The 14845-nt window shown below is 42.0% G+C and overlaps 3 protein-coding genes across 10 annotated transcripts; 2 read left to right on the top strand and 1 right to left on the bottom strand.

Moving 5' to 3' along the window:
- Positions 1–1041: 1041 nt before the first annotated feature.
- Positions 1042–7628, top strand: echdc1 (enoyl CoA hydratase domain containing 1). Of its 2 annotated transcripts, none has more exons than XM_061818993.1 (7): positions 1042–1150; positions 1571–1654; positions 1892–2064; positions 2396–2538; positions 4208–4260; positions 4348–4428; positions 5856–7626. In XM_061818993.1, the coding sequence occupies exons 2-7, from the start codon at positions 1590–1592 to the stop codon at positions 6271–6273; spliced, it is 933 nt and encodes a 310-aa protein (XP_061674977.1). In that variant the 5' UTR covers positions 1042–1150; positions 1571–1589; the 3' UTR covers positions 6274–7626. The 2 variants fall into 2 exon arrangements, with proteins under 2 accessions (XP_061674977.1, XP_061674978.1); XM_061818994.1 differs by lacking the exon at positions 1042–1150 and adding an exon at positions 1157–1403 and having other exon boundaries at positions 5856–7628.
- A 651-nt stretch (positions 7629–8279) lies between these two features.
- rnf146 (ring finger protein 146) lies at positions 8280–12445 on the bottom strand. Of its 7 annotated transcripts, none has more exons than XM_061818985.1 (4): positions 12310–12445; positions 11737–11819; positions 11054–11113; positions 8280–10261 (listed from the first exon to the last, which is right to left on the bottom strand). In XM_061818985.1, the coding sequence occupies exon 4, from the start codon at positions 10256–10258 to the stop codon at positions 9074–9076; it is 1185 nt and encodes a 394-aa protein (XP_061674969.1). In that variant the 5' UTR covers positions 10259–10261; positions 11054–11113; positions 11737–11819; positions 12310–12445; the 3' UTR covers positions 8280–9073. The 7 variants fall into 7 exon arrangements, with proteins under 7 accessions (XP_061674969.1, XP_061674970.1, XP_061674971.1 ...); XM_061818986.1 differs by lacking the exon at positions 12310–12445 and adding an exon at positions 12149–12165; XM_061818987.1 differs by lacking the exon at positions 11737–11819 and having other exon boundaries at positions 12310–12392.
- A 105-nt stretch (positions 12446–12550) lies between these two features.
- On the top strand, positions 12551–13682 carry mdh2 (malate dehydrogenase 2, NAD (mitochondrial)). The gene has a single exon (XM_061818991.1). It carries the CDS (start codon positions 12586–12588, stop codon positions 13597–13599), a length of 1014 nt encoding a protein of 337 aa, XP_061674975.1. The 5' UTR covers positions 12551–12585; the 3' UTR covers positions 13600–13682.
- Positions 13683–14845: the final 1163 nt, after the last annotated feature.

Below are 14845 nucleotides of genomic sequence, written 5' to 3'. Positions count from 1 at the left end.
ATACAAAAAGGAAATTTCTGCCCATAATAAATGTGAAATAAGTGTAAGGGATAGTCAGAGGTACCAAAAAATAAAAAAATAAAAAAATCATTGAGTTATCTCAGGAATGCCCCCAAATGTTGCAGAAAGTGAAGTAAAGGTGAACATGAGGGGAGTGTGGGTGACTGAGGTTAGATGCAAAAAAAAAAAAAAAAAAAAACATTTGCTTGTAACTCGTGATAAAGTTCAATGAGGAAAGTGTGTCAACTAGAATTTACAATGTATGTCCTCCAGGGAATAAGACCTTATATGAACCCCACCATTGAGGCCATATCATGGCATGTTAGCGGCCGTTTGAAGACGCAAGCAAAGATTTGGGAGATGTGGTGGGTGACATGAATATGTGAAATGCGTAGAAAGAGGTAAGCTAAAATGCTTTGGACTGTGGAGGGGAATGAAGCTCTGATCACACTGGACATGAGGCCAGCTAGACGGCAAGGCAATGAAGTATATGAAAATGTCAATATACAGTATATTTGCTGAAACCATCAAAAAAGTAAATGGACAAATGGAACAAATACTGTAAATAACAAACAGCACAAACTGAATATCAAAAGGCATGTAGGGCCATGCGAGGGATGCAACAAATTAAAGATAGACAGACACTCATATTGTGACTAAAAAACAAAAGCAATAAGCAATTATCTGATTTTTGGTATATTGTTCTGTCCAAACAGAAAATACAATGAAACTAAAGATTATTGGTTAATGCATCTGAAGAAAATCCGAGGAACTGCATGGTGAGTTAGAAAACAGGAGAACACTAAGATACACAAAGCTCAGGTAGTAGCATATCAGGGCATTATGGTATTGGGTTAATTGTGTAGGATCGCTTTTAATTTGACTACTTAAGTAAAAACTATTAACCTTTAGTGGCTAACATCTGCATAAAATGACATCGGTACTAAGTAAAAATAAAAACGAACTTGCTTTTAAAATCGACAATCTTTGTAGATTGAGATTTAGTTCTTATCTACAGATCTAAATTTCATTTCGGTAGGCGGCGGTAATGCTCTTGAACGCTGATTGCTAAGCACCATAATGTCGAACAAGAACAAGAATTCAGTTTTGGTGGGGAAGTATTTCAGAGTAGCGCAGTGCAACGTTCAAGGTTGGTTTTACACAATTTTCTTGTAAAAATGACATTGTTTGATGTAATATCAAACACTTTCGTCTCTGTTTATGCATTTTCGTGACACGAATAGAAATTAATGTTTGTCTGCGTATCTAGAAGATCCACATACAAGTTTTTATGCAATTTAGTCAACTAAGTAGACCCCGAGTCAGGGTGATGTACAGCAACCTCTACGTGAGAGTACAAGCTTGAGTACAGGATTACCGGAAACTCAAGTAACACACCACGGGTGGGTGTTTTTCCCAAATGTTGTGACCAAACCACGAGGAGCCACCACGTACAAACAGCTTCTAAAAATGCCACTCAACAGTGACTGAAAAAAAAACCCAATTTATTTTTAGTCATGCTTATCATTAAAAAATAAAATCTTTATTTGTTCTTTTTTCATTTCTATAGCTATCCATGCTGGAGGATCATGGTCATCTGTGCAGCGAGTCGTCATCTGCTGAGGGGGCGCCATGTGTGTGGCACTTGGGCCAGGTATCAGAGCAAAAAAAAAAAAAAAAACAAAAAACAACGACTGGACATTACGGCAGTAAAGTTTTGCTGTAAATGAAATCAAATGTAATGAAAACAAAAACTGCCTTGGCAAAGATAATACTCAGTTGTTGTTGATGTTGTCAGAGAGGTATTATTTGTTATGATGAATTCAAATCATGCAAAATCTCTGAGACTTATGTTTGTTGAATGTGACTCAACGTACAATATATTCTCAAGGATGTGGCAAAGGCAATCGAGTGGCAGAGTTTACACGGAACTGGACTTCGACCAAGAGGAAATGAAGGAAAAACTGCTGGGCTTTCCTGGAGGCACCATTGAGCTTAACAAACAAGAGTCTGGCATTGCTGTCCTTACGATCAACAATCCTTCCCGCATGAACGCCTTCACCGGTAAGGTTTCTCAAAAACTATTACATGCTTTTATTATCTCATAACGTGTTGTCTTTGCTATTAAACAAGTCAATTCCCAACCAATGTGTCACAAGACATCACCTAGTGCGCTCTGGGAAAGTATACCATTTTGTTTAATTGGTCTGAAAATCATTTAAATACAAAGAGTGACAGGTAAAACAATTTAAATGCTCTTCCACAAGGCAGTAAGTACATAATTAAACGTATGTATCACAAAATATTACTGTAATGTAATTGTGTCATTACATTTTTGTAGTGTGAAATTTGTTACCTGGTTGAATAAAGGTTGTATTGTGCTATTCTGCTCCAGGCACCATGATGGTCCAGCTCGAGGAAAAGGTCAGTCAACTGGAGCAGTGGGTAGATGGAAAAGGCCTCATACTCCAGGGTGCTGCGGGAACTTTCTGTTCTGGATCAGACCTCGTTGCTGTCAAAGCCATAACAAAACCTCAAGTATGATAGATCTAACCCTAACCTACACAATAGAGCTCTTGCACCTACGTCATCAAATCACGTCACTGACCGGAAGTGCCGGTCAAAACAAACCATTCTTCAATGCTCAGTCGGTTGGAGACGACGCGAAAATATGTCTTATAGCACGACGCCCAGAATTTTGTCCAATACCATTAAACATTTAAAAGATGATAATAAATGAAGGTATGTGGAAAAATGAGAGACACTTGGCATAGAGGAGCCATATTTAATGCCGAAGTCGATGTTTTTGCCGATAAGAAATTGGACTCGCTTCCGCTTGTCTTGGACAATTGGACGTGTATCTGGTAAGTCGGCGAGATTTACACAGAAAGGTTTGAAAGCGTCTAAAAGTCTGGGCGCATACAAATACTTTGTTGCTGGATGTGTTCTCAATCGAGAATAAATCCCACATAGCGATGGAGCCACTCAGATTTTTTCGATACAAATACCAATATTTAAATAAATGAACCCTGGTTTTACACAAACTTGCATTCATTAACTATGATTGGAAAAAAAGACAGTGAGTCGGCTCCCCCGTACATGAAGCGTGCTGCGGTCACACGTTAAACTTTGGTAAACTTATCCATGACAGACGTTTTTTTTTTTTTTTTAAATATGCATTGTACTCAAATGAGTCCAATGCGTGTTGCAGCCACACGTTAACATACATAAACCTCACTGTGACTGACCGTTTCTTTTCTTGTTTTAAATATGCATTGGACTCATTTTAGAACAATGCATATTAAAAAAAAAACCATCTGTCGGGGAGAGGTTTACCAAAGTTTAACTTGTGGCTGCAACACGCTTCTGTGTACGTTGTAGACAACTCCCTGTTGTTGTTGTGTTTTTTATTTTAAACGCATTGTTCTCAAATAAGGCAATTTGGCATTATAAATACTTCGTAGTTTGGGATTAAGAATAATTCCTACCTGAAATGAAGTCATCGTTACACAATCGTGTGTATTTGGTTGGGCACTATCCATCACGTTTAATTGACAAAATCCATCGATCTTTTCTGGTCTTTTCAGATGGTATTCCATATAATTACCACTTTGAATATTTGTTTCGTCTGTTGTAATAACCAAAAACACAACAAGTCTCGGGCATTGTGAATATTCTGCTCTGGTTCAGTGTCCCCCACACTGTCGAGCAGCTCTTTTTGACGAGCAATTTGGTGCCGTGAAAATGCTGATGTCACGTCCGCAAGCTCTGTAAAGCAGGGCACACACATAATTACAAGGCCAATTCTTCGATGTCTCTAAATCCATCTGAACATTTTTTTACTTTATCTTTTCTTTTCAAACAGCTTGTGTTAAGATGCTTTGTCATGCCTAATAGATTATCTGTATCAGTTTTTATGCCAGAACAGTTTTGTCTGTCCAAATAGAATTATAGGAAATTAGAGCGCAACATTTTTAACGTGGCTCTCAAGCCATTTACTACAACAAAAACAACTGCAATGTATTTACCAGACCAAAAAAAGCAATTTTTTCATTGTCATCTGTGGGATTGCATAAATAAAATCAAAATGTGAAGATATTAAAGTGTATGTTTGTGCCCCGTTTTATTTTCATTTTTGCATTATATGCTTGAAATGAATTGAAAAAACAATAGTCTATCCTCAAATAATGTTGCTTTTGTCTTGTAGGATGGCATGAAGATGTGTATGTTTATGCAGAATGCTCTTACAAGACTACTCAGGTAAGGGGGCTTTTCTATTCTGTATGATTAAAGCTTATGCAGTTATTTTATGTAATTGCAGGCCAATATGTGGTGTTCCTAGTGCAGGCTGCCTCTGATCTCTGTTGCTCTAGTGGAGGGGAGAGCTCTCGGCGGAGGCGCAGAACTTGCTACTGCCTGTGATTTCAGGTAATGTTTTTCTTCTCTTTTTTTTCTCAAGAGATAAAACTACACAAATAGAGTTTATTTTTAAAATCCTCTTGACCATTTTTTAAAAACGTGTTAGACCCCACCCATGATTAAGAAAAAGAAATCACTGTGTGTGCTTGCACCTCTGAGATTGTGGAGTGTACTCGAGATGACCGACACAGCTCACCATATGCACACTTGCGGCGATATATCCACAATATGCGGCTCTCCAACCCCAAACCAGCGCAGTGCCACACCCCTATACAATATAAAAATACAAAGAAGAAATAGATGTAGTTAGGTTAACTTATCTTTTGGTGAATGCATTCCTCTCCTTTTTACTTTTTTTTATTGTGGGAAATGACTTGGTTGGGCATGTGGGCCACAACACAAACACAATTATTGTCAACACAATCATTGCTGTGTATTTGTGTCCTGCAACAATGTGAGCTTCAGGTGGCTAAAAAGACGGACAGTTGGGTACACAGTACTTTATTTGTACAGGTGTATGGGTCATAAATACCTTCATGCACTAAAGGCTGATACAGAGTTGCTCCTGCATGTAGTCATTCTTTGTACTCCTATATATGCTGAAAATTAATTGTTCTGGTGTGCAATTTGGCAAGAATTTTTGGATTAGTAGTTCTGGAGGATGACCTGAGTAGGGGGTTTCTGTAATTGAGTTGAATTTACCTGGGTCAAGTCTCCTTGCAAGCAGAGAGCTAGTGAGCGTTGAGTTTTGTAATCAAGGACGGGGGTCGTTTTCCAATAATTGCTGTCCCAAAAGAGTTAATGGGTCGGCAAATTCTGATGGCACAGAGATAATCATCTGTTGTGCCCGAGTGGCATTGTGTGTATTTCTCTGTATTAACCAAACCCATTTGAAGCATTTTAGTTTGGAATGCAAAGGCAATGACTTTTGTATTGATTTGGGTCTAAAATCCTGGGCCATCCGTCGTTTTCCTATTTTGTGGTAAGGAGTGCTATTGGAAATGTCTGATGATTGTGTAGTTTGAAGATTATTTTTGACTCCCTTATATTCGTGATCCGATAAAGTAGATGTTTGAAGGTTATTACTGATTTTAATTTAATTACAGATGTTAGCTGCTGGTAGTAAACACCCTTACTACACCTTGCTCCATACTAATATAAAACATCTGGATCTGTGTAAAAAGGTATGTTTAACATTTCAGATTGTTGGCCCCCGACCGTTCTCCAAGCAGATCGTTGAAGAACAATCACTTTTAATACACAGCACAAGATAATCTTTTTCAGATATCTAATCGGGAATATTGGTGATTTTCATCCGAAGAGAGGAAAATGCTCAAATTCAGCCCAATCATCAATTTAAGTGTGTACTACCGATTAAAACGGGACAACCTGATCTCGCCCGTAAAATAATGCATGTGTGGTACTTCTTTTTATAGATTAATGGCACCAGGCAGTCTGATCCAGTTTGTCCACAAACACATGGGTGTGGTCCCAGGCTGGGGTGGAGCTGCTCGACTGATCCATCTAATTGGAAGCCAAAATTCCCTGAAGTTGCTCAGTGGTGCGTCAAAAGTGAACCCTGAATTTGGACTCCAGATACACCTGGCAGATGGAGTTCTTCAAGACCCTCAGGTAGAGGAAGGTGTGGGGACTGTCATGCAACAGGCTGAAAAATGGCTCAGGCACTACACTCAGGGGCCACCGCCAGTCATTCAGGCGATGAAAAAGGTAGTGTTGTCAGGGAGAGAGCTCCCTCTCGTGGAGGCTCTGAGGACTGAGAAGGAGGTGTTTGGGACTGTTTGGGGTGGTCCAGCCAACCTCCAGGCATTAACCAGCAAGTCTAAATACAAATGAGCACGTCATACTGACCAAATTTATGACTTGCATCATTGCATTTAACCAGATGGTGGAAACCCTGCTGGTCAAAGTTGGAATAAAACCTTGCTGCTGTGGGTTTTAACGATTGTGATGACCTTAATCTGCAGAATATGTCAAGGATAAAAATTGATTTACCATTTTGTAAAACACCACTCATTTTCATATTGTGATTTAATGATTATAGTTTTAAGAAAGTGGATTTTCCAGTCTTCAGATCAGGTGTCATTTGATAGCTGACCCCGATACTGTTCCCAGTTTGTTGTTGTTAATAATACGGTTTAGTAGGGTATCACCTCCATGATGGTCATTGAAATACTGGATAAACAAGTTTTGTGACTGTTTCATTTTTCTTGTCTCTGCTCAACCGTGAACTGTTTTGTTTTTCTTAAAGACAGACCACAATTAAGCGGGCAGATAAATGTGAAATGCAATGTTGTCTTTTTGTAACCTCATGTAATACTCCAAATGGTCAAAGAGAGGTTATAGCACCATGTTGTTGTGGCATAGGCATCCAAACCAAAATCTTATGTTTTACATTTGCCAATGTATCTCCATTTAAAGACTTGGGCTTGAAATGAAATTTACAAAAGGCTCATATTTTGAGCTATGTGAAATGCTGTTTTTTTCCCTCTGGTTGATAAACTTTCAGGTGGAAATAGTCTGCAGTCGCTGTAGCAAATAAGGGAAATGTGGCGCAGCATTTTGGGACTGTTCATAAAATCTATGACACTGTCTGAAGCAACTAAAATCCTAGTTGTTCGGACAGCAGTCATTTTTCTCAAAGCTAACTTCAAAAGCAAAGGCAGCCACTGAAGCTTTGTTCTGAGTGAGTCACTTAATCATTATGAAAAAGAACTCCTTCCAAGATGATAAAAGAGGCATTCCTTGAAGCAGATGACTCCTTGTTCCAAGACTTTAAATCTAATCTCTGATCTTCAATCGGGTCTCCGGGTATCAAGAACTATCGGTATATGACACCGTGAAGTCATGGCCGAGGATTTGACAAGCAACTTTGGAAGGACATCGCAAACTGTGAGTGCTTCTCACTGCAGGTGGATGAGTCGACAGACGTGACACACCCAGTTGTGCATTTGTATTTGGATGGTGGTGTTATGGTTGACATGATGGCGTAGCTGTAAAGAATTGGCCTCGCACTTCCGAGCTGCAGGGTTCAATCCTGGCCCTACCTGTGTGGAGTTTGCATGTTCTCCCTGTGCCTGCGTGGGTTTCCTCCGGGCACACCAGTTTTCTCCCACATCCCATAAACATGCATTAATTGGAGACTAACTTTCCCTTAGGTGTGATTGTGACTGTGGCTCTGAGTCTTGTGAGGAGGAGTGGCTCGGAAAGGGGATGGATGTGTAACTAATATGATCGCAAAAGAGGACCTGTTAACAGTTCTGCCAATGAAAGAACATGCCCTGACAACGAAGATTGCTTGTTGTATTTGTGCCAGATCTCTTCAAAGACACCTATTCCGCTCACATCTGAATAATGCTGAGTCACCACTCTTGAATTATTGTTGCACACTGGTGTCAGATGCCGTGGTCGGGGCAAATTCCTGCAAAGATTTAGAAGAGCTCACTCACAGAGGAAAGGTAACCAAACACGAGGAAATGTGCAACATCCCTGACTTCATTATTTGGCTCCACCTATTTATGAGTCAGCCTCTTCCCATATGAAAATCATCAAGTCCAAGTACTATCCACCATGATTGATGATCATTTGGAAGTGCGCGCTCAGATGGCTATCAGCAGCTACTGTCTGGATTAAAACCGTAACCTTGTGTAATGGGGGGGAGAGATCATAAAGGAAACGACAAGTCATGCCTCAAACACTATAATACAGCAAAAAGAAGCCATTATTAGAATGATGAAATGGTCATTTATTAATTTACAACCCAAGTAAAAAAAAATAAAAACTGACAAGCAAACTTACAAAACAAAAATTCTGAAAGAAAAGGAGGATCAAAGCACACAGAATAAAACTTTAAACTTTAATTTGGAATGGCATGATCGTCTTAGTGCCCGACATGTAAGTAATATCATATTCAAAATAAAAGGACATTTATATACCCCAAACCCAAAATATCAAGAGCATTTTTCCAAGTGTAGCACTAAAATAACTCTCTCTTCAAACATGCACCAGTTTCACTTTCGGCAACACTCCAGTGGAGAACACTCGAATTGTAGCCAACTTTTAACATACAACAATGACACTTCACATTATACTTCCAATTACTTGGAGTTGAACAATTTTAATGAAAAGTTACACCTATTTTTATGTTAAAAAAAATTTAGTATTTTGCTGCAATTGAGCAATCTGATGCCGATAAACCTCAAAGGGCAGTAAAATAGTTAGTACGTTGCAGACTTCGCAATGTTGCAAGATAATGTGAACGTTCCTCAAGGGCAATAGAGAAAACACAGCCTGCATCAAGATGATTTCACATGTAAAAATACACTGAAAATTCACAATTTGCTAAAATCTTAAGCAAACTAATCCAGTAAATTGAAAGCTGTGAAAGAGGAGCAACATACTGCATTGCATGTGTGTCTGTCATGTTAGCTGAGAGAGTTAATAATTAAAATGCAGCCATTCACGTTGAGGATGATGCAGTTCCAAATAACTTGTTCATCCTCCCTAGAACGACATGTCAGATCGTCATTACTACTCTTGCCGCTGGAAAACACGGGTCAGTTTGTGAGCAGTGACAATGAATGATAGCATAAAGGAGAGAATAAATTAATGAAACTGAACAGTTATTTGAAAAAGTTCACACTTCAGTCACTGTACACTGACCATCAGGCATTCGGGACCTTTCACTTGTAGATGAAGGGTGTGAAGTGGACTCTGCCCCGGGGAGGGCTCGGTCCTCTGGGTTCAGTCTTTGCCTCTGGGAACGGCCCTCCCTCACCTCCACATGCTCACCATCACCTTCGCCCTGCGCTTCTTCAGCATGATCCTCTTCTTCCTCATCATCGCTCCAGTCTCCAGAGCCGGATTCGTCCACAGAGGTTTGAAGGTCAGAAGACCTGGAGGGTGAAGCCGCTACTTCCTCGTCTTCGTCCTCTCCTTCACCTTCCCCAGATCGCTCACATGATTGAGTGGGCCTGTGGCTGACTTGGAGTTGTGACAGCGCCTCTTCTAAAGAGGGGCTGCTGCTGCCAGGTCGACCTGCCAAGGAAGTTTGAGGTCTCAAAGCAGGTGGAGGAGCTGGTGGAGCAGATGAGATGCCAGCGCCCTGCTGTTGTACACCTACTGCTGTGGTATCGGCTCCATCAGCAGAATTTTCTCTACCCGCTGCCCCAATTCCACCTGTGATGCCCTCCGTGTCCAAACGCAGTCCAGCCACTCCCTTCTTGGGAATGTCCAAAACATCCCGCTTCATCTTGCGTCTACGTCCGTGCTCATTACGCCTGTACTGCACCATGTTCTCCAAGTCTGCTACATACAAGAACCCGGCAATAAGCATTTCCGCTGTCTTCTTGCCCTTGGAGAAAGCGTCCTCCAGCTCGCGGCTGGTTCGCACATCATACTGCCACCAACCGTTGCGGCCCTCGTAATACCAGGCGTGATCACTCACTTCCCCAGCACGACCCCCCGCTGACGCCTTCAGCTCCTCTGGAGAGAGAAGAGTAGGCCTTTCCATGAAGTCATCTGGCACTTCCTGTCTGCAGAGGGCACAGCGTTTGCTCTGCCAGGATGCCCCTTTCACACAGAGGAAACAGAAGATGTGGTGGCATGGCAGTTGCACTGGGTGGATGCAGCTCTGCAGACAGATGGCGCACTCTGGTACGGATATCGCTGGCGATATGTTGCTGGAGCCAGAACATGATGATTCGGCACTGTTCCCACTGCCAGCTGCACCGTTGCTGCCGGAGCTGCTGCTGCCTTTCTTACTTGGGGGAAGTGAGCTAACAGAGTGGTCTACCTCCCCACAACTAGCCATCCTAAACATGTACTGTGGATTGAGAAAAGTTAAAAACCTTGGTTAAAGTAGAAATGTATGTAAATAAAGCATATATAGACAATTTATAAACCACATAGTGTTCATACACCCTGAACTGGTTGCCAGCCAATCGCAGGGCACATGGAGACAGGCAGCAGCCGTACTCACAATCAGACCTTGGGGTAATTTAGTGTGTCCAATTAATGTTGCAAGCTTTTGGGCTGTGGGAGGAAACCGGAGTGCCCGGAGAAAACCCACGCAGACACGGGTAGAACATACAAACTCCACACAGGCGCGTTCGGGATCGAACCCGGATATTTATATATATGTGTATGGATATATATATATATTCCAAAAACATGCGCACAATTGGACACTCTAAATTGCCCCAAGGTGTGATTGTGAATGCGGCTCTTTGTCTCAATGTGCCCTGCAATTGGCTGGCAACCAGTTCAGGGTCTACCCCGCCTCCTGCCTGTTGACATCTGGGATAGGCTCCAGCACTCCCCGTGACCCCCGTGAGGATAAGCGGTAAAGAAAATGGATGGCTGGATATATATATATTAAAAAAACAAAAGAGAACGTTTAAGGGCAACAAATTTTGTGGCTGATCTAAAGCAGTTAAGTAAAAATGTTACATATTTTCTGAAGAAGTTATACAGCCAGCCATCCACACTAAATGTAAAAACTAGTAACCTGACAACCATAATGTCTATCTAGTTAATATACCAGTAACCACGTTTTTTTTTTCTTTTTAAACAAATATACAAACACACAAAAATGTATTCTTACATGCATACTCACATTAGTTATCCTTAATGTTCAGGTATCATGAGGCGTGCTGGCGAACCTTCGAATTTACACCTAAAGTAAAAGTAAAGAAGGGAATACATTATTACAGTAAATAATCCTGCTCAGACAATCCACAAATTTAGAAATTCCTGCTGTAACATTTTTCAAGACATTTGATAAACAAGTTGCATTTTAAGCGAGCCATTACATAAAATTTCGACACAGCTGTTACTGACATGACCGACTGTTTGTTGAACAAAGGGCTACTCTGTTAATTGTTTGAATTGCATGAACCCGATTGAGTGGGTTTAACGCTCCACATTTGTGCTGGTGGCCTCTTAGAGCACCCCCCCCCCAGCCCCAACCCAACCCCCCAAAAAAGCAGTTTAAATTTCTAATTACAGTACCAGAGAGATAGCAATGTAACATTTCAATGAACCTCACTGTGGTGATGAGCTAGGAATGCATACGAGCTGAAATGGCGTTTGAGAAACGAACAAACTAAATGTGTTTCAAGAATGAGTACAAATGGCAAAATACTATAAACGTGGTGATGAACAGTGGAATCTGTAACGTTCTTCCGAGTTGCTACGGCTAGTTTGGCTGGTGGCAGTAATTTGATTCCAGCAAATAGACGGGGTTCATGTGATGGCGCTAGCTTATTTTAGCAGGTCGACATTAACAACAAGGAGCACCTTTCCGATCGCGTCACAGTCCAAGCAGCTTCGAGGTTATATACCGCACTGACAGTTGTCGTTGTCCACTTCTTCTGACACAGCTACATTGAAAAAAAAAAGGGCACCACAGGCAAACGTCAATGAAACAAAATCCCAATGTTTTCTGGCTTTGTTTTTCACCGTATAAAAAGAAGCTTGGGGTGACGCATTCAATTTAACTCGGAATTTTGATGTTCACATTACGTCACATCCGAGTCGTTGACGTTCCCGTTAGCGAAAAGAAAACAGACACCAAACAAAATAGGGGAACAAATAATAACAACATTAATAACACACAACACGATGATTCTGTTTTTAAAATTGTAGGCAAGGGTCAAATATTCCTTGAATAAACGTTCAAAGTGTCGTGCCCCTTTTAGTACTTACGTACATCGAATAGTGTGTCGAAACAAAAATGTCAACTCCGACGAAGTAAGTTGTGGGACTGCTCACTTCAGTGAAATAAATGCAAAACTAGGTGTTTATACTTGTACTAAATGTGTTCTAGCTTTACGTGGCCGTACTAATGTCACAAGTGGTACTTGTACTTACCAATTATGATCAAAATCCTTAAATGTGTTGCGTCTACTTGGTTACCTTTATTTTGTAAGTTCCGACACTCGGCCGCAGAACGCGAGTAAATAAAGAAAAAGACGACAATTTTGCGCGCCTCCCACAGCGGACGTGAAATAACGCGAGATCATGTGCGCGTGAACTGCTAGCGGGGACGGTCTCTTCTCTTCCTGTTCGCTAGCAGCTAGAGGACGTTGGTGTCACCGCGGAGAGGGGTTCCTTTGGTATTTATTTTGATCACCAAACAACAGCAACATGTTTTCACGCGCCGTGAGACCGACGATCAGCCTCGCCAGGAGCTTGTCCACCTCGTCGCAGCAGCACGCTAAGGTGGCGGTGCTGGGAGCCTCTGGCGGCATAGGCCAACCGTTGTCTTTGCTGCTCAAGAACAGCCCCCTGGTGAGTCAACTCTCCCTCTACGATATTGCGCATACCCCCGGCGTGGCTGCAGACCTGAGCCACATTGAGACAAGAGCCCAGGTCCGCGGTTACATGGGTCCCGACCAGGTCGACGCCGCGCTCCGGGGCTGCGAAGTTGTCGTCATTCCCGCCGGGGTGCCCAGGAAGCCCGGCATGACTCGTGACGACCTCTTCAACACTAACGCGACCATCGTGGCCACCTTGGCCGATGCCTGCGCTCGCAACTGCCCTGAGGCAATGATCTGCATTATTGCTAACCCAGTTAACTCCACCATCCCGATTACGTCAGAAGTCATGAAGAAGCATGGAGTATACAACCCTAACAAGGTGTTTGGTGTCACCACCTTGGACATTGTCAGAGCCAACGCGTTTGTGGCGGAGCTCAAAGGCCTTGACCCGGCACGCGTCAGCGTACCTGTCGTCGGGGGTCACGCGGGGAAGACCATCATTCCCCTCATTTCCCAGTGCACCCCGAAAGTGGAGTTCCCGGCTGACCAGTTGTCCGCCCTGACTGGCAGGATCCAGGAAGCCGGCACAGAGGTGGTGAAGGCCAAGGCTGGAGCTGGATCTGCAACCCTCTCCATGGCGTACGCCGGTGCCCGCTTCACCTTCTCCATCTTGGATGCCATGAATGGAAAGGAGGGTGTGGTAGAATGTGCCTTTGTGAGGTCAGAGGAGACCGAGTGCAAGTACTTCTCCACGCCTCTCCTCCTGGGGAAGAACGGCATTGAGAAGAACCTTGGGCTCGGCAAGCTGTCCGCCTTCGAGGAGAAGCTGGTGGCCGACGCCATTGATGAGCTGAAGGGTTCCATCAAGAAGGGCGAGGATTTTGTGGCCAAGATGAAGTGAACAGAGACATGAAAGTAGCTGCAACTTGCCACTGTCATTGATATCTCCAGTCTTAAATTAAAAGGCGTTCTGTCAAAACTCGACTTCTGTCTGTCTTTCTTCTAGCTGAGTGATAGTCTAACTTTGGAAGCAGATTTTGTCCTTTGTGCTGCCCAAAGAATTTCACTTATCTTTTGAAAATGTGGTTTTGTCCCCTAAAGGTACAAAATTTGCACTGCTTTCTTGCATCTTACATTTTACAAAGATACATTTCATTTATTTTCATAAATCTGTATCATTGCTAAAGAAGAAATACTGTCATCAGTGATTTTCATGCACGTCATTGAGTAAAATGCGGGTCACCAATAAACAATAGATTAAAAAATATTCTTAGGGCTCGTTTTTTTCTTCAGTTACTTTGCTTAATTCTAGGTACACTTTCACAAACTCATGAGAGGAATACATTGTCGAATTTTTCAGATGGTTTTTTTGAATGGTACACTGACTCCCAGACTGCACGTGAACCTATTATGTGGCTACTGAAAGTACACATATAAGTATTGAGATTGTGGGAACAATTTCCAGTTAAGGATAGATAATTTGTTTAGTAGCAAATGACAATTTGCACAAGGCATAAATGTTGTTTTATCTACATGTATTATGGTAATGAAAAGGTGACTGTTGGTGGGGGGGATTTTTTTCGGGGTGGTATTTAATGTCTAAAATTAGTCCTCTTCTCGATACGAACCCTCAGAATAATAAAGAAATGTTCCCTCAAAGTTGTCCAATAAGATAAGGTCAGAATCACCATCTTTTTTCACAACCATAATTTTGGGATTTCCAACACATTCATCTAGGATTCCTACTCCCCAAATAAATAATGGGTTATTTTCACTGATGTCATATTTTTTTGCCGAATTATCCATACATTGCACGCCACCATTTAATCTCCATACCCAACACCTACCAGTGTTGTAGCCTCCGGAATGCTCTCTGTTACTGTTTATGTGTTTCACGGGCATCTCTGGACTCAAGTACACAAGAGAAGACTTGCTAACCATCAGAGAGCCTTCTTCTGACTTTTTTTTTCGACAACTTTCAATTCCAGAGTTGCTAGTCAGCGGGCTCTTAGAAGCCTCCTGACAAAGAAGCTTGCAATCCGGGATGCAAGTCCGCCTTCAAAAGCGGGAATGTCTAACACGGCTCAGCAACCTTTTTGAGGCTGAGGGCTACTTCGTGAGCACCGATTGTATGAAGGGCTACGTGA

This window comes from Syngnathoides biaculeatus, chromosome 5 (genome assembly GCF_019802595.1).
Source record: "Syngnathoides biaculeatus isolate LvHL_M chromosome 5, ASM1980259v1, whole genome shotgun sequence".
Classification (NCBI taxonomy): domain Eukaryota; kingdom Metazoa; phylum Chordata; class Actinopteri; order Syngnathiformes; family Syngnathidae; genus Syngnathoides; species Syngnathoides biaculeatus.
This window is presented reverse-complemented; position numbering and strand designations above follow the sequence as displayed.